The 19,907-nt window shown below is 44.5% G+C and overlaps 1 gene segment (V, D, J or C); it reads left to right on the top strand.

The window, feature by feature from the left end:
- Positions 1-17,053: 17,053 nt before the first annotated feature.
- LOC128328773 (Ig heavy chain V region 3-like) lies at positions 17,054-18,077 on the top strand (the record flags this gene model as incomplete). The annotated part of the segment is given in 4 exon segments: positions 17,054-17,125; positions 17,233-17,537; positions 17,966-17,996; positions 18,061-18,077. Coding segments are annotated over 4 exon segments (399 nt in total), but the record flags the coding sequence as incomplete, so codon positions are not given.
- Positions 18,078-19,907: the final 1,830 nt, after the last annotated feature.

The raw sequence follows: 19,907 nt of genomic DNA, 5'->3' as shown, positions 1-19,907 counted from the left end.
CGAGTGGGGGGCTTGGCTCGGCCCACCACCGGACTGAGCCCCCCTCCCCAGTTTGCACCTCCATGTATTACTGTGCAAGAGACACAGAGATAAAAATCCTATCAGAGGCAGAGCAAAAATGAGCCTTCTGGAGACCAAACATCCTTTATGGTCTCCAGAAGGCTCATGGCATAGCAAACACACTAGCTGGAAACAAGACTGACTCTCTACTACTTCCTTTGCTCATTCACTAGTGCACGAAACCCCAGACCACTTAGGAAGCAGCAAACTGTATCTGTGAAGCCAGCAGTGGGAAGATATTTTTATAAATATAGTGAGTCTCCATGGGTCGGTCTCAAAGGACCTCTTTGACCTTTGTGTATAACAACCAGTGGCTAACAAGAACTATTACTAGATGGTCATAATATGATCTAACATTGCCAGACTGAGACCTACACTGATGGAAAGCAGATTATCTCCTCACCAGAGTCCCACTTTCACCCTCATGTACACACATTGAAACTTCATACTTTAATACTTTCATAGTTTGCAAACTTAAAGGGAGATTTCACCATGCCCAGACACCACTACCACCACAGGTGATCCAACTATCTATATTGGTTCCCCCAAATCTGACACTTGTAAATCACTGCCCCAATTTTGTCCTTATTTTTGCCTTTTGGAGACACTTTGTTCATGAAAGACAAGTGAATTGCTTGAGTTGTCAGTCTTCAAAATGCAACATCCTCCCCAGAATCTCAAGAATATGCATCACATATCTTGTGCATATGCATGTAAATGAGTGTGCAACTCTAAATCCTCTTCCATCTGATAATTGTTAGAAGTGTATCCCTCTTTTCCTCAGCAAAATGTTGAAGGAAATAGACTTAGATCATCTGCTTTAGCTATCTGTATTCTGGATGAACATACAGTAAGAGAGCTGCCTTACACTGAGTCAGACCCTTGATGCATCTAGCTCACTATTGTCTACACTGACTGGCAGTGGTTCTCTAATGTTACAAGCAGGAGTCACTCCCAGCCTTACCTGGAGATGCCAGGGAGTGAACCTGGGACCTTCTGCATTCAAGCAGATGTTACTTTAAAAAAGAGAGAGAGAGAGAGTTCAGTAGACAAAGAGGTAATCCACACAATCAAAAGTTGTGTTCTACCCAGGTGTGTGCTCCCAATTTTTGATTGTGTGGAAGCAAGGGAGGAGGAAAAGCTACACAGGTTTTCCTCCTCTGTTGCTTCCACACAACCAAAAATTGGGAGCACACACAGCTCCCAAACCCTGGTAGAACAGTTTTGGATTCTGCAAATGATCTTTATGACTGAAAAACAGAATTTGTAGTATCTATCTATAGCTATCTATCTATATTTCTCTAAGGCGTACTCAGTGCTAATCCCATGCGTGGCAACTCTCACGAGTTTTTGTGAGCAAGGGGAGGGGAGGAAGGCAAGTGGCCAGTGAGAGAGAGAAGCAGCCAGGCTGGCTGCTGGGCAGCAAAAGAAAGTGGCAGCCAGGCCAGCTGCCCAGCAGCAAGAGAAAGCGGCTGCCAGGCCACCTGGCCTGGCAAGAGGAACATAGGAACATAGGAAGCTGCCATATACTGAGTCAGAGCATAGGTCCATCTCACTCAGTATTGTCTACACAGACTGGCAGTGGCTTCTCCAAGGCTGCAGGCAATAATCTCTCTCAGCCCTATCTTGGAGATGCTGCCAGGGAGGGAACTTGGAACCTTCTGCTCTCCCCAGAGTGGCTCCATCCCCTGAGGGGAATATCTTGCAGTGCTGCTCACACTTCTAGTCTCCCATTCATATGCAACCAGGGCAGACCCTGCTTAGCTAAGGGGACAAGTCATGCTTGCTACCACAAGACCAGTTCTCTTCCCAAGACCAGCTCTCTTTTCACACAAAGCGGCGGCCAGGCCGGCTGTCGGGGGAGAAGGAACTGGGGCTGAAGGGAAGGGGGGAAGAATGGCTGAAGGGATGGGGGAGGAGACAGGGAGACCCAGGGGCACTGATGCTCTGCGCCAGGTCAGCTAGTTTGTAATAAATAAGAAACTGACTAAAGGACCCACTGATAGTACTTTATAAATAGTTATTAATGTCAATGATAATATTTCAGATTCTGGGTGATCCACCGGTGGGAGGTCACTGATATAACCACAACCAAGAAGAATCTCTTCCAGATGACTCGAGCCAATAAACCAAGCTGCACGTGGCAAATTGTTCCTCCTATCCTTTCTAAACAAAAAACAAAAAATTCTGCTAACTAGGATTCCCATCTTCTCAAAATTTGTTTTTGGTCCCTTATTGTTTTTGGACCCTTATTTGGCCCCGCCCCCTCCTAGGTGGGCAAATGTATGCAAAAGCCAGAGCACTTCCTCTTCCTACTTAAACCCTCAGAGCCTCCCACCTCACCCAGATTTCCTGACCAGGAACGCAGAGTCCATCCGAGATCCAGCTCCTCTCTCAGCTATGCCCTCCTTATGCCCAGTGCTCCTGGCCCTGGCTGCCTCCTCCTTATGTGTGTTGAGTTTTGCCATTTAATTCTAAGCTGTGCTATCTTTTCATTGGAATGTTGCTTTTCCTAGCTTGACTCCCCCACTGCCACCCGCTTTCTTCCCCTGCCAGGTGCCCTCTCACAACAGGTGTTTGTGACCCAATCAAAGTCAGTGTTGAAAGAACCTGGAGAATGCTATAAACTGACTTGTGCAGTCACTGGGTTTGATGTGAACAGTTACGGGATGATATGGATCCGGCAGAAACCCGGCAAAGGCTTGGAATGACTTGTTTACTATTATACCACTGGTGGCAAATATCATTCTTATGCAATCCAAGGGAGATTCACTGCTTCAACAGACAGCTCCAACTTCTACCTGCAAATGAACAGCCTGAAAGAAGAGGACACAGCCATGTATTACTGTACAAGGAACACAATGCAAGAGATCCCACTAGATCTCAGACAAAAAGCCATCACTGCATGAATTTTAGAGATAAATGACCAGAGAGGGCAGCAGAAAGCTATAGATCAGGAATGCAAGGCAGAAGAATTATCCCCAAGGTATAGTATAATACCATATTTATTAGTACCCTAGACAATAGCTGTCATAACCCACTTCCAGCTTGTTGAGGGTTGCCGCAGAGTCTTCATTCAAAAGCCTTCCATTCTTTTCATAATCAGAAGCGCTGTTCCCAATGGAACTTGGAGCACAAATCCAAGGGCCCCACTAGCTCCAGGAATCTCCTCCCCACACTGCCGGCGCACAGGTGCCAATTTGGAGATTCCTCCCTGGTGCAATGCCTCCCCCACTCAAGCAGCCTAGGGAGGCTCTCTGGGGCCTGCAGACAGGCCATTTCTCCTGAAAAGTGGGTGTAACTGACTGCCCAGGCTTCTTTGAACACAAGAAGGACAGCCATGGCAGCCAATTGCTTTTCTGAAGGGGAGCAGTTTATTCCCCTTAATTCCAGTTTGTGCAAACTTCACGAGATGGTGGAGGCAATGGACCCTCCCTCATTTGGGTGAGTAATAAACACTTCAAACCGAGGGTTCATTCCAAAGGTTGGGGGTGATATTGGAATGCGATTGGGTCTGGGAACCATGGTTCCAACCATTCCTGGGGTTCCAATCATGCTTCAGGTTCCCCATGACGTCCGAAGCAGGCCAGTGGGAAGAGGCCAGATAAAAACCTTTCTTTGCTTCTGGCACCTCTCCAAGATGAGTCGGCTGTTTCGATTGTGTCAATAAATTCAATGAAAGGGGAGCAACCATCAGTCCCACATTCCAACTATCAGCCCCAATCTTTGGATATCATTTGGTTTCTTTTTTAGTTTACAGACTTAAATGAAACAATATTGCATTAAATCCAGATTCTGTAACTAATGCTATTCACTTGTTACTTCCCCAAGAAATGGTAAATTCCAGGGGCAGCACTGCTGGGTTGATTTTCCATTGTATATGGGAGCACTGGAGACTTACAGTATCTTTGTAATAGCTACCCTTCTGCAAATATAGACAGACACTGGACACACTGCCATTTCTGCACTGCTTCATAGGTGATGTTACCTGGAGCGGCATCCACCATTTCCCTCACCCTTACAGCCAGGGATGTGAGGCTCTCCCGGAATGTCTGCTTTATTCCTGTTTCCATTTGCAATACTACATACACTTCTGCTACTGTTCAATCTGTTCTTCTTAACAAACAACTTCTAATCAAGCATAGAAGCAGAGCTCATTGGAAGTATACAGAATCTCCTTTTGAATCACTCTTTTTTTCAGAGTGAGGACTCAGCTCTTCAACGCCTTGAGTGATGGACATAGGAAGAGAGCATTGCCTTTTGCTTCCACACAACTGGGATTAGCTCAGTATTAAAACAAACTAAAGGAATAACTGACGATCACCAATGGCGCTGACCATTTTGTGTCGGAAGCAAATACACATGTTTTGAAAAAAGACCATTTATTATATGAAAGGATTCTGCAGGCATGAGTGGGTTTTGGTTTTTTTTAAAAAGTTGATACATTTTCCTTCTCACCAGTAGAGGGAAGCAGTCACCTATCTAAATCCCAGGACCAAACCAGATGTGGCAAGGGCATGCACATGTCTTTACTCACACCTGCCCATCGCCTGTCCAAAGCATGTCAACTTTTACAACTGCAGGTCTGCATGCAGTGGGAGGGCAGAACATTTTTAGCCTCGCCATATTGTTGTGTGTTGCTGGAAGCAATTTTATCCCCAGAATCAAAGCCAGGATGGGAGAAAAACTAAAGTGTGGAGGAAAGGGTTCATCTCTCTAGTGCAGCTATTGATCCTGGGGAGTTAAGGTGTGGATGGGAGGGTTCATCTCTCTAGTGGATGAACTCCATTGGCTTGTAGGAAGACGACTCTCCGCAGAGGCACCCCAAAACATCCACTTGGGACCTTGATTGATTGATTAAGTGCCGTAAAGTCAGTGTCGACTCTTAGATACCACATAGATAGATTCTCTCCAGACTTGGGCCCTTACTTGGGCAGTAAACCTACATCTGGGCTTTACTACTTCAGATGGCAACTGAGGATTCCCTGGCAAGAGGTGGAGCAAATTTAGTGGTGGCCCTGGGACAGCCCGTTGCTCCCCTGCGCTAGCCAAGCCATACCCCCTGGAGACACCTGCTGGCACATAAGTTGTGGCCAGCACTAGAAGTGGGGGACATGTAGCCCCTCACCCACTCACAGCCAGCACTTTATTCAACAGCTGGGTGCTTGCTTGCTTTCTGTCACTCAGGGAAGTGCCTCGGGCTCTCATCTAGTAATCACTTCTTCCACCAGCTTGGTGAAGGAGGCTGGCAAGGGGGTTCTCTGGAGGATGTGAGGGGACATCATGGCACCCCACAGATCCCGGCAAACCAGAGATATTTGATACCACGAACACTCTAACATTGTTTAAGTTTTCACTCCACACAGAAAAAGAGTGTGACGGTGGAAGCAATCTAGCCTAGCCTTCTCTATGACATTGCATGACACTGTAGGGATGGATTTTTAGATCTATATGGAGGATTGTTCAGTCATCCTGAAGCTTAAAATGATACAACCAAAGCTCAGGTATCTGCCCTTCATTGAGAGTTAGACCTGAACATCTATGAGTCAATGGAAGAGTCACGATGTGGCCCCTGGGCCTTGTCCTTTGAAGCCTAACTCCCTGCCCCACTGTATAATGGATGGGAGGTACTGAAAACAGAAGAAAAGGGAGTGACATTTTACTGAAGGAGGAAATGACTGGATTGGGATAATCTGAAAAGAAAACCCCCAAACACCCCCCAAATCAACAAAAAATGTATTTTTCCCCATATAAACACCTAGTCTGCCAAAAAGACCTGACTGACTGAAAAGCTTGCATCCAGATCTTTAAATGCAGACTGATGCAAAAAAGATAGTATCCCAGATGTCTGTCTCCTATCTCCTTGATTATTCTTTGTTATAAATGTAGCAACTTAAAGAGGCACTTCACATGATTAGCGTGAAGTGCCTCGAGGTGGTTTTCAGGGAGAGCGGGCTTAGCCCACTCTCCCCACAGACAATCACCTGCTTTGCCCCGGGCAGCCGGACCACCCACATGATTACTGGCTCTGTCTGGGAGGATCAGGGTCTGCTTGGCCCCCAGAAGTTCTGGGGGGGACCCCAAGCCTGGTAGGCTGCTTGTAGCCTCCAGATCAGGGTTCTACTCATGTGTCGCCCGGCACTGCACCAGCACACAAGCAAAAAAAGGGGGGGTTAACGGAATGCTCGCTCCATTAACCTCATTTAAGGGGAGAGGGAATTAGGCGGGCTAGCTGACTTGGAACCACAGGGTTCCCTTAGCCTGCTTTCTGGTGATCCTCAGAATAGCTTCACAGAGTGTAAACAAAAAAATTCCCTAGTGGTATCTCTCTGAAATGTAAATGCCCACCCACCATTCAAATAAGGAGACTACTTAAATACTATGGCTTTTGGTCATCTTGTGAGCCTGGGGTGACTTTTCTTTATATATCCGCTCTTTCTAGCACTTCATGCAAATGACTTCTTGGGTTGGCTTATTTTAAGGAAAACTACAGGCAGAGATTTGTGGGTTCAGAGGCATCACCATAATTCAATCCCATTTCAGGTCTTGGGGAAATAATTGATCTGAGCAACCAGAGAGATGGACTTGAGGATCCTGACAGCTTTCCTAATCCTCCTTCCAGCATGTAAGAGAGACTCCTCACCTCGCTTGAGTTGATGGTCCCATTAATGCTAACATTGATGTTCATTTATCTGTATTTCCTCCCCATGATTCAGGTGTTTCTTCCCAGATCACCCTTCTGGAGTCTGGTGGAGGAGCAAAGAAGCCGGGAGAGACTCTACAACTGACCTGCACAGTGTCTGGATTTTCTCTAACAAGCTATGGTGTGAGCTGAATACGCCAGCCCCCAGGGAAAGGGTTGGAGTGGATGGGAACCATGTGGAGTTGGGGCAGCGCTAACTATAACAGTGGTCTCCAAAATCGGATCAGCATCACTAGAGACACCTCAAAAAGCCAAGTATCCCTGCAGCTGAGCAGCCTGAAGACTGAAGACACCTCCATGTATTACTGTGCAAGAGACACAGAGAGCAAAGTCCTATCAGAGACAGATACAAAACTATCTTTCTGGGGACAGAACATCCTTTATGGCTGAGCAAATAGAGCAGCTGGAAACAAGGCTGTCTCTCCACTGGTTCCTTTGCTCTGTCACTAGTGCACAAAACCTTAGACCACTCAGGGAGTAACAAACTGTATCTATTAAGCCAGCTGCAAGAAGACATTTTTAAAAGATGAGGATTTCCAAATAATAGTGGGTCTCACTGAGTCCTACAGGACCTCCCTGAGGGCCTCTGCTATAGCAACCAATTGTGAACAAGCACCAATCTTATTAGACAGTCAGAATATAAACTCAAAATTTTGAGCCTGCACAACTTTTCCAGAGAAAAGTTATAGAAAGAGAAGAGCTCTTCTAGAGAAAAGCTACAGAAATATGGCAGGCAACAGAAGAAGAATCAGTCCAGGCTCTAACCAAACTATGCCAGCAAATTTGGAGACTGACACAGTGACCAACAGATTGGAAGAGGTCAGTCTACCCACCCATACCAAAGAAAGGAGACTGAACAGATTGCTCAAACCATCACACAATATCCTTAATTTCACATGCTAGCAAAATAATGCTCAGGATCATCCAATGTAAATTAGAGACCTACGTGGAAAGGGAAATGCTGGATGTTCAAGCTGGTTTCAGAAAAGGCCGAGGAACAAGAGACTTCATTTTTGATGAATGCTGGAAAATTGAGAAAGCCAAAGAATACCAGAAAGAAGTCAATATGTGCTTCATTGACTAAAGAAAAGCCTTCGATTGTGTTGCCCATGCAAAGTTGTGGAATATCCTTAGGAAAATGGGCATCCCAGAACACCTCTTTGTTCTCATGAGAAACCTATACACAGGGCAGGAAGCCACAGTCCAGACGGAACGTGGTGAAACAGACAGGTTCCAGATCAGCGAAGGAGTAAGACAAGGCTGTATACTTTCTCCTTCTTTATTCAATTTATATGCTGAACATATACTGAGAGAAGCTGGATTGGAAGAAGATGAGTGTGGTTTTAAAGTTGGAGAAAGAAACATCAATAACCTGCACTAGGCTGATGACACCACTCTGTGAGCTGAGAATGCGGATGATCTGCAAGGGACCCAGCTCCCTTGAGAAGTCCATAATGCTGGGAAAAGTTGAAGGAAAGAGAAGAGGATGACCAGCAGCAAGGTGGATGGACTCAATTACAACAGCAATGAATGCACCACTGAGAGACCTTAAAGGCTAAGTGGAAGACAGAACATCCTGGAGAGAATCTATCTATGTGGTTGCTAAGGGTCGACACCAACTTGACGGCACCCAATCAATCAATCAATCAATCAACTTTTCCAGAACAAGGAGAACAAGAAGTTTGGCCAGGTCTCCTTATGAGCTGAGCAATAAGTGGAGAGTGACTCAGTTTCCAGGGTGACTGAGACCTTCTGGAGATGATCCCCTCAACACTCTCCCATACATGAATATAAACTGATGGAATGTCTGTTATACTTTTACAAGTCATAAACATTCCAAGACCTTACACCACGATCAGATGCCACCTGCACATAGATTTTAATGGGAGCTATTAGAGTCGCCATTCTTCAGGATTCAGCTGCCTCCTCAGAGTCTCTAGAAATTAACTCCTCAAGCAAGTGGGTGGATGCATCACCTGTCTCTAGTGAACCTGCATGTTAATGGGTGCACAATACCAAGGCATGATGCAGTATGAATACACATGTTTTTACGTGCTTTCTAAAAGCTGTAATGGAAGCTGAGAAGCGGATGTCAGCCAGCAGAGCATTCCAAAGCCTAGGGGCAATGCACAAGAAAGCCGTGTCCTGCATTATATGTGTGTTGAGAAACAGACCTTCTAAGTGTATGGGAAGGACCCTGCAGGCACTGTATGTGTGTGTGGTTCTGATTCTCACCACTAGTGGGAAGCAGTCAGCTACCTGCCTGTATTTATACCCCAGATCAAGGATTCTCAATGTTGGGTCCCCAGATGTTGTTGGACTTCAACTCCCATAATCCCCAGCCCCAGTGGCCTTTGGTTGGGGATTATGGGAGTTGAAGTCCAACAACATCTGGGGACCCAACGTTGAGAATCCCTGCCCAGACCATAGAATGGACAAATTTACAAGTAATGCGGAACCATGCATCCAATGGACCCACAGTTCAGTGTCACCTCCTGAGGCACCTTTTTAATCAGGCACCTTTTAAAAGTGGTGATTCTCTTAATTTATCAAGGGGAGAGTAACTGGCCCTCTCCATCCCCAACACAGCATCCCTCCAGTGGCTATTGCTGATGTCTATCTGATGTTTAGTTTTTAGACTGTGAGCCCTTTCAGGACAGGAAGCCATTTTCTCTCTCTCTCTCTCTCTTTCTTTCTTTTTCCCTTCCTTCTTTTCTTCTTTCTTAACCATTTTTGGGAACTTTTGTTGAAAAACAATATACAGATATTTGTCATATTTGGATTCATATGAACATCTGGTCTCACAGAAACCTCTATGGCTCAAGTACTTGAACGCTAAACCCAGATTTTTTAAAATAAATAAATAAATGGCAGCATCTCAGCTTGTCAGTCTCTGTCACTTCCATATTCTGGGGTACAAATGGGGCAGCTAAAACTGTATGTAACCAAAGAACATTTCCCTACAATGGTATTCCTCTGAAAAGTAAATGTCTGTCCATTTCAAATGGGGAGACTACTTCAAAAACCATAGCAGCTGTTCATGCTGTGAGCCTTGCTGCTTTAACCTGGATTGAATTTGCCTTATATATGGTATGTAAGGTGTGTATATATGGCATTTTGCACACACTTTATGCAAATGACTTCTTAAGATGGTCAGCTTTAAAGGAAAGTTACAGGCAGAGGTTGGTAGGTTCAGAGGCATTGCCAAAGCTCAGCCTCATTACAGATCCTGGAGGAATTCTTTGTCTGAGCAACCAGAGAGATGGACTTGAAGATCCTGAGAACTTTCCTCATCTTCTTCCCAGCATGTAAGAGAGACTCCTCATCTTGCTGTATTCTGTGGTCCCATTTACCTTCCCACTGATGTTTTCTCTGTATTTCCTCCCCATGATTTAGGTGTTTCTTCTCAGATCACCCTTCTGGAGTCTGGTGGAGGATCAAAGAAGCCAGGAGAGACTCTGCAACTGACCTGCACAGTGTCTGGATTTTCTCTAACAAGCTATGGTGTGAGCTGGATACGCCAACCACAGGGAAAAGGGCTGGAGTGGTTGGCATTCATCTGGACCAGTGGAAGCTCTGGCTATAGCAGCAGTCTCCAAAACCGGATCACCATCAGTAAGGACAACTCAAAAAACCAAGTATTTCTGCAGCTGAACAGCCTGAAGCCTGAAGACACCTCCATGTATTACTGTGGAAGATACACAGAGAGCAAAGTTCTATTAGAGACAGAGCAAGAACATATCTTCTGGAGACTGAACATCCCCCCTGTCTAATCAAATACACCAGCTGGTTAAAAGGCTGTCTCTCCACTAGTTCATTTCATCAGCCACTATGGCACGAAACCAGAAACCACTCCCAAAGCAACAGACTGTGAACAATCTGCTTTTATTCCCAAAATAGAGTGGGTCTCCTTGGTTCCTGCAGGACCCCCTTGAGAGCCTCTGCTATAGCAACCACTTGTTCCCAAACACCAATCTTATTAGATTACCATCATGTCAAAGGGCACTTCACCATCTCCAGGTATGATTCCAACCAGCTGTGTTCACAAATGAATAAACTGAAAGTTGAGGACACTGTTGTGTATTACTGTGCAGCAGAGTCACACAGGGAGAGGAAGTGAATCTGAAGCCAGGCCAAAAAAAAAAAAAACCCAAACCCTGCCTTTGCTCCTGGGACTTCTCCAATATGTGCCAGCTGCATTAGATTATGTGGGGAATAAATTCAGCGAAAGGAGACCATTGTTCTGGTCCCACATCCTTGTGGGGCACAAATCTTTAGATGTTAGTCAATTTTTAGTTTGTGTACTTAAGTGAAACAATGGCCTAGTTCAGATGAAACACAGAACCGCGGGTCCAATAGAGCAATAGTTCCGCACTGCCCTCTCCCCGCTTTTCCGTCCACATCCAAATGTTGGGGAGAGGGGCTTAGAGAGAGCTAGACTGCAGAGAGGTGGGAGAGCTGGCTTTGCAGGCTTCCTTCTTTCCTGAAGGACGGCTCCCACAGACAACAGCAGCCAGAGCAATAGAGGAGCTTCCTCCCTCAACTTCGGTTGCAGAAAAGGCTAACAGTGGTGCTAGCATTCAAATGTAACACTGGCATCGGCAAACCAGAGGTTGGGACAATGAAACCTAGAGAAAACTGAAGGAGACAAAATGGAGTTTGGTGAGGGAAACCATGGATCCATCCCTCCGCTCTTTTAACTGTAGTTTGTCATGTTCGAAAGTTCAGTTAGAGAAACCAGAGGTGAAGGGACCTTTGGTTTTGTATTACTTCTGAACCCGGCCAATATTGCATTTCATCTGAGTTCCTTAGGTAACCCTCTGCTCACTCGAGTTCCTCAATGATTGGGAAATTCCAACAGGAGAATTACTGGGGTTATTCTCCTTTGGATATAGGAGCGCTGTGGACTTATGGGGTCTTTTTAATATCTCTTATTCTGCAAACAAAGGGGGACACAGAAGTATGTGAAGGTCTCCAGGAATGACTGCTTTATGAGCAGGAACAGTATTTTATTCCTGTTTCCATTTGCAATAATACTTACATCTCCATTACTTTTCAATTTGCTGTTGAAATGAAATATATACATGGAAGTTGAGCCCATTGGAAATATGCAGACTCTCCTCTAGTGCACATCACATGCCTGGTGAGCATCTTCCCAAGGTTCCTCTGAAACTCCAGTACTAACAGCTACTCTGTAAAGAATGCATGCCTTTAACCATGGGAGAAGTTGGTGAGCAATTGATGGGCAGCTGATGTTATCGTAGATAAAAGCAATCTAGGATTCAAATTTCTATTTTGTGAATGAAAATGGCAAGACAGTTGCAAATATTTCAACCATTAGTTTAGAGCATTCATTCATGATATATTTCCTAGGTAATATGTTGCTCACATGATTTTGAATTAGAAATTGTCTACTCACATTAAGTGATATTTAGCAATAGCACTTAGCAATAGCACTTACATTTATATACCGCTCTATAGCCAGAGCTCTCTAAGCGGTTTACAATGATTTAGCATATTGCCCCCAACATTCTGGGTACTCATTTTACCGACCTCGGAAGGATGGAAGGCTGAGTCAACCTTGAGCCCCTGGTCAGGATCGAACTTGCAACCTTCTGGTTACAGAGCGGCAGTTTTACCACTGCGCCACCAGGGGCTCATTTGAGCATTTTCTTTTATCTGTCTAATGAGTGAGTATGGAGGAACCCTATTCTTTGATTAATTTTACTTTATCCATAACATTCTAGTTCCTACTAGTATATACTGTTGTCAATGTGCATGTCTTATATGATAAATTGCTGTAGAAGTCGGGAAAATGGTTGGAAGTTCTCCATGATGGCATTTCACTATTCAGATTGGAAGTTGTCCATGATGATGTCTTATTACAAGCTTTGAAGATATTCTCCTCTAGAAAAACCACCATTTGGTTCAATATTTGGAATAAGTGGATACTTGATAAAAACTCTGAAACAATTTTACCCCGGGTTTCTGTTGTGTGTTATGTATTGATTAGTATATGCACTATGAGTTGGATTTTGTAGTGTGTTATGGATGTTATTATGTTGGGTATCACTTATTGTATTTTGTGTTTTATATTGGCACTTTGTCCAGTATAGGATGAGATGTATATGTGAGGCCAAATCCACTTTATATTATATACGTATTGCAAAGACTCCAGGGGGCATCTTTGACTGCAGTCTTTGTGTCGCGCAACCAGGTCACATTCCCCATCGTTTCCAAGCGAAGAGCTTGTCAGCTTTTTTTTTTGTTGTTGTTGTTATTCTTTCTTATAAATATGGCAACTAAAAGACTATAAACAGACATTTCCCTCTAGGTATCCCACCCACCATTTCAAATAAGGAGACTGCTTTAAAGAGTACAGCTGATGGTCCTCTTGTGAGCCTTTCTGATTTAACCTGGTCCAACCTGGCTTTATATATGGTCTTTCATGCACTTCATGCAAATGACTTCTTTGTTTGGTTCTTTTTAAAGGAAAGCTACAGGCAGAGCTTGGTGGGTTCAGAGGCATCTTCCAAGCTCAGCTCAGTTGCAGGTCCTGGGGGAAGGTTGATCTGAGCAACCACTGAGATGGATTTAAAGATCCTGATAGCGTTCCTAATCACCATCCCAGCATGTAAGTGAGATTCCTAATCTCCCCTTGTTGCATGGCCCAATTAATTCACACACTGATGTTAATTTGACTACTATCTCCTTACAATGTAGATGTTTCATCCCAGATTACTCTTCTGGAGTCTGGAGGAGGTCCAAAGAAGCCAGGAGAGACCCTACAACTGGCCTGCACAGTGTCTGGGTTTTCTTTAACAAGCAATGCTATGACCTGGGTACGCCAGCCACCAGGAAAAGGTCTGGAGTGGGTGGGATACATCACAGCTCGTGGAACCACTTACTATAGCAGCAGTCTTCAAAACCGGATCACCATCAGTAAGGACAACTCAAAAAGCCAAGTATTCATGCGGCTGAACAGCCTGAAGTCTGAGGACACCTCCATGTATTACTGTGCAAGAGACACAGAGAGCCAAGTCCTATCATAGGCAGGCAGAAAACTCCTTCTGGAGACCAAACATCCTTTACATCCTTTACATCTGAGCAAATACACCAGCTGGAAACAAGGCCATTTCTCCACCATACCATTTCCTCAGCCATCAATGCATGAAACCCCAGACCACTCAGACAGCAACAGACTGAAGCCAGCTGAGGAAAGATATTTCAATAAGATGAAGATTCCAAAATTATAGTGAGTCTCGATGCGTCCCACAGGAATTGTCTGAGCCTGCGCTATAGCAAATACGATGAATATTTTGATTGATTGATTGATTGTTAAATCTCTATATTGCCTTTCATTAAAACAATCTCAAGGGGGTTCACACAAAAGTTAAAACAAGACTATAAAAATTACACAATTAAAATATTAAGCTGAAATATAAAAATACAGATCTGATTTTAAAAGATTTTAAAAAAAAAAAACACAAGATGGTATCAGGGCGACAAAATATGCATTTCCACACTTCAAAGCTTTTTTCAATGACCATCTTTAATGAGCAATTGAATGTTAAAAGTTTAAAAACTTAAAAACTAAACCACAGACGTAACAAAATAGCAAACGTTTCAATGTAAGACATCATCCTCAGTGTGATATAAAGGTGGCTGAGTCTTTTTCTTAAATACAACCTCACACCATGATTCAGCTAAAGAACTGAGGGCAATCAACCAATCCTGTGCAGCATGTCAGCTCCCAATATCACATGGGCAGTCAATGTAGACAACAATTAACTAGGTGGAGAAATTGTCTGGTTCAGTATAAGGCAGCTTCCTATTAGGGATGTGCACAAATTGATTTTTTAAATTCAGTTTGTGCCCAAAACAAATCACCAAATCATCGGCGGTGGCACGGGGCCATAAAAGATACCATTAAATATATATATATATATAAAGCAGCAGCAGTAGAGACAATCAAACTGGGTAAAAAGCCAAGATTTTACATTCTTTCTAAAAACTGTGATAGAGACTGAGGAAAGGATAGCTGCCAGGAGAGCATTCCAGAGTCTGGGGGCAACAACAGAGAAGGCCCTGTCCCACGTGCACAACAACCAAGCAACCCAGAGCAGAGTCTGCCACCCATGACCTTGTCAAGTGGACAGCAACCCTTGGGAGCAGGCAGGTCCCTCAGATATCCAGGGCCCAAACCATTAAGGGTTTTAAATGTCAAAACCTTGAACACATGCTCAAATAGCCTCTGAGAGGCCCTGGGCCATGCCAGACCTTGCAGAGGCCATTTGAGCATGCGCGGCGGCAGGCAAAATGGCCACCGCACCAATTTGCAGAGGCCTGAATGGTCCAAAAGGGAAGGTTTTACAGGCTGCGGCAGTGATAAATGAGGCCAGCGGGTGGAGGGGGAACCTTGGTGGACCCCCCCCATAGCCTTTTGGAAGCCCCCTGAAGGGGCTACAGGTACTAACAATATTTATTTATTTATTTATTTATTTAAAAGCGAAGCGCACCCCCCCCCCCCCGACTGAACCGAACTGGGGTAGCCGGTTCTGTGCACACCCGTAGTAGTTGGAACATGAGATGCCATTAATTCCATTACCCCAACCTGCAAAGCAGCGGGTTCAAAATGAACAGAAGAAATGAAGGTGTGTAATGAAGACACCAAAGAATCTAAACACTTCAAAAATGCCTACAAAATAAACTGAGTACCCCAGCGTGTGTGTGTGTGTGTGTGTGTGTGTGTGTGTGTGTGTGTGTGTGTAGTGACACATGGCAGTTGACAGTTGGCACTGTCCAATGCTAGTCAAAATGAACAGACAAAATGAAGGTGTATCATTAATCCTCATAGGGATTCATTATGAGGAAAAGTTATTAGACACCAACGAATGTAAATATTTCAATATTCCTAAAAATTAAAATGAGTACCCCACTGCCTTACAGGTGAGCTGTGTGTTTTTGGCACATGGCAGTTGACAGTTGGCACTGTCCAGTGACAGTCAAAATGAACAGAAGAAATGAAGGTGTGCAATGAATTCTCATAGGGATTCATTATGAGGAAAAGTTATTAGACACCAAACAATCCAAACACTTGAAAAATGACTGCACATTTTGCTACATAACTCCACTTCGAGTTATGGGGAACTTCGAATCCCCATTGTTTACTATGGTGGAAATGTTCAAAATCTGTAAAAACTAAAAAAAAAAATCATTAAATATCAACCAAGTGTCCCACTGCCTTGAGATTTGGGTGGTAGGTGTTACCCATGAGTTCCTACACACCACCCAAATTTGGTGCCCCTAGGACCATGTTAAGCAGTCTGAATTGGTCAAAATCTGAATTGAACCATAGTAAATAAAAATAAAATCTGGGGTGATTTGGAGGGGTAGATTTGAATACAAAACAAATCAGGGGTGATTTGCTTGGGGCACAAATTGAATTTAAAAAATCAATTTGTGCACATCCCGAACCTGCCTTTTACTGAACCAGACAATTGGTCCACCTAGTTAATTGTAGTCTACATTGACTGGCATCAGGTCCATGAGTTTTAGGCATGTAGGAGCTCTCCAGATTCTACCTGGAGATGCCAGGAGTTGACCACTCCGTGCAAGCATGTAAATGCTCCTCCAGTGAGCTATGGCCCCATCACTTAAAGGGACTGTCTTACAGCTCTCACTTGTAGTCACCCATCCAAATGCAAACCAGGGCAGACCTTGCTCAGCAATGGGGACAATTCATGCTCGCTTCCACAAGTCCAGCTCCTGTCCCCAAAGAGGAGACCCCAGTTCAGGCAATCATGGCTTTCATACTGGCTTTCTTCATACATTATGGAAGACCATCTTTGCCCTGCCTTGAAAATGGAAGAGGCAAATCATAGGGGTTGCACTGTGTGCCAAATACATCTGAATATGGAAGGGGGACATTCCCTGGTGCATATCTGCCTATTATTTGGCTAAAACCCAGTAAGAGAGGTAATGACATGAGCAGTTTCTTCCAATGGGGAGCTGTTGCCTTGCATTTTTCCTCCAGTTGACTCTGCATCTCCCTTCTGTTCCTTACTCATATTTGGAGTGTCCAATTCCTGCATCCATGCTCCTCCTTCATATTATAAGCAATTGTTTCCTCTCTCCCAAATCTCATGTGTTCTGTGCATAGCCATAGAAGGATGGAGGATGCCAAGTGGCTGCTGCTCTTTTATCTTCAGTGGTATGCAAATACAGGGAGAGCTTCCTGCTTAAATCAGAGGTCTGCTCCCTTGTAACATACAGAGAAACAACCCCCAACCACTTTCCAACCCACAGAAGGAAAAATGACATTGTGGCTGCATTTTATTCTCCTTTTTGGAGTCACTAGAGGTAATTCTCCTTTAGAGAGAGAGAGAGAGAGAGAGAGAGAGAGAGAGATCAGTTATGTTCTAAGACGTAGTCTGCAGCAGATCTCTTTCAAATGTCTTTCTTTCCAGGTGTGCAATCAGCAGTCCAGCTGGTGGAATCTGGAGGGGACCAAAAAAGACCTGGAGAGTCCCTCCGCCTCACCTGTCAGGCCTCCGGGTTCACCTTCAGCAGCTATGGCATGAGCTGGGTGCGACAGGCTCCTGGGAAGGGCTTGGAATGGGTGGCATATCACTACCCAAATGACATCTACTACTCGGATGCTGTGAAAGGCCGTTTCACCATCTCCAGGGATGATTCCAGAAGCCAGCTGTACTTGCAAATGAACAACCTCAAAGCAGAGGACACCGCTATGTACTACTGTGCAAGAGACACAGTGAGAGGAAGTTAATCTGAAGCCTGGCAAAAACCCTCCTTTACTCCTGGCTGCAGTTATTCAAGCTGATTCAGCTGTCATAGATGGCCACAATTAGAGGAAAAGAGGTCAGTAGCCCTGGGAGCTACCTCACTGAGCCACACAGCCATGGATTTCATTTTCATTTTCCTCAATGGAAGGGGACAGTATCATCTTGAATTTGGTGCTGCGCCATTTGATGAACTGGTGCTCTGAGAAGAGAAATTGGGTTCCATCGGCAGTCTCCTGTATAAGAAGTGAATCTTATATGGAAAATGGAGCATTTATTGCTTCTGCAACCTCTCCAAGATGCTTCTGTTCTATTAGATGGTGTGAAGAAATTCAGTGGAAGGATGCCTGCTAACTAGCCAAAGAGGCACCTTTTAAACATGGTTATTCTCTTCTTTGAGCTGGGGGAGAGTAACTGGCCCCATCCACCCTCAGCACAGGACCTCCAGTGACTGTTGCTAGTGTCTATCTTGTGTTTCTTTTAGATTGTGAGCCCTTTGGGGACAGGGATCCATCTTAATTATTTATTATTTCTCTGTGTCAACTGCCCTGAGCCATTTTTGGAAGGGCAGTATAGAAATCAAATTAATAATGATACTGAATATAAAGTGTGCTTTCAAGTCACACTTTGGGGAGTAACAGCAAGAGAGAGGGCATGCCCTCAACTCCTACCTGTGGCTTCCAGTGGCAACTGGTGGGCCGCTGTGCAAAACAGGATGCTGGATTAGATGGGCCTCCTTGGGCCTGATCCAGCAGGGCTGTTCTAATTCTTAAGTTCATGTCAGCTGCTGGCAACCACAGAGCCATGTGGTTTTCTTTTTGGTAGAATACAGGAGGGGTTTACCATTTCTGCCTCCCATGCAGTGTGAGATGATGCCTTTCAGCATCTTCCTAGATCACTGCTGCCCATTATACAGCTGTTTCCCATAGTCTGGGAAACATGAGCCATTTCCCTGCTGCACCATTAGGTGGCTACTGGCTATACTGAATCTAGTAGAGTTTATTTTTCTTCTTCTTACACGGCTTCTCATTCGATGCAACAGTTGAAATGGAACAGGTGGATCTTTCCTTTAGTGAGCTGCAAGGGAGGCAAGTCGCCCAGGGACCTTTTCTTGTATGGGGCAGTATAGAAATGTATTAAATAAAATGCAAGAGCTTCAGAGATGAATGAATCACAAACTCTTCAAGCCTTTCTGAGTCTCAGCTCAGAGCACATTCTTCCCTTCAGAGAACTAATCCTCAGAACTCCCTTCAAGCCATTGTTCACAAGGGGGCACTAGTGAGCTGAAGATGAGAAAATGTTTTCAACCATGGCAGAAGTAAAATGGGCTTCCAAGTTTCATAAGGGGTTTCATCTCTGAGGCTGATTATTTCCTGAGCAGATGGATTGAAAAGGAACACTGTGCTGGTCTCTCAAGAAAGGTGCCCACAAGACTTCCTGAAAAGTCAAGGTGGTTTATCGTTTGCAGAAGCTGCATAACAGCTTTGGGTGCATCGATTCTGGCAAGTCCATAAGGTCATGCAGCACTTGAACAGAATCAACATCCACTTGGAATGTTCATAAAATGGGATTTGGATCAAAGGGCTGCACAAGTGAGTTGAATATATGGAGATGGTCATGTGTGAACAGAGATCTGTGGTGGTTGTGGTGAATCAATTCCTTGATCCAGGCCAGTTTTTCAATGGGGCTTTACTTACTCATATTCCAGTCCTGGAGTAGAGGCAGGGCTAACAAACAGCCAGCAGCAAGAGCATGGAAAAATGGTCTGCACTTGCCTCTCTGTGTAGACCTCTCATACAATCTATTTCATTAACCTATTAATATTCCTAATTCCTTTCCACTGCCTTGTCCTTGTATACCACAACTCTTTCCCTTGGATTCTACAGGTGCCTTGCAGCTTTTTCCTAATTCCATCTCTGGTGACATCTATAGTTGTCTGATCAAATAAAATTAATTATTGTTAGATGAATGTAACCCAGTCCCTCCCTGGTTCAAGCAAACTCAACTTTCTTTCTTGCTGTTTCATATGCACAAGACAAGTTTCCTTCTCTTTGGAGAAGAAGAAAGAAGCAACAGAAGGAGCTAGAATGGTACTATCTCAGTCTATTCCACTCCAATGGAAACAGTTCAGGTTAAACCATCCCTGGTGGGTATTCAGGGCTGTCCCTAGCAAGGTGCAGAGACAAGGACAAATCATGGGGTCACAGGGACCCCCACATGAGCCATTCTGAACTTAAGGGTTCCAGTGCCTTCAGCTCTGTCCCCTGTCCGGATACTGTCAGGCACCTGGCCCTGGCGAAGCAAAGCAAACAGAGAAGCCAACTTTGCCCAGAATGGAGAGT

This window comes from Hemicordylus capensis, chromosome 6 (genome assembly GCF_027244095.1).
Source record: "Hemicordylus capensis ecotype Gifberg chromosome 6, rHemCap1.1.pri, whole genome shotgun sequence".
Taxonomy (NCBI): Eukaryota; Metazoa; Chordata; class Lepidosauria; order Squamata; family Cordylidae; genus Hemicordylus; species Hemicordylus capensis.
This window is presented reverse-complemented; position numbering and strand designations above follow the sequence as displayed.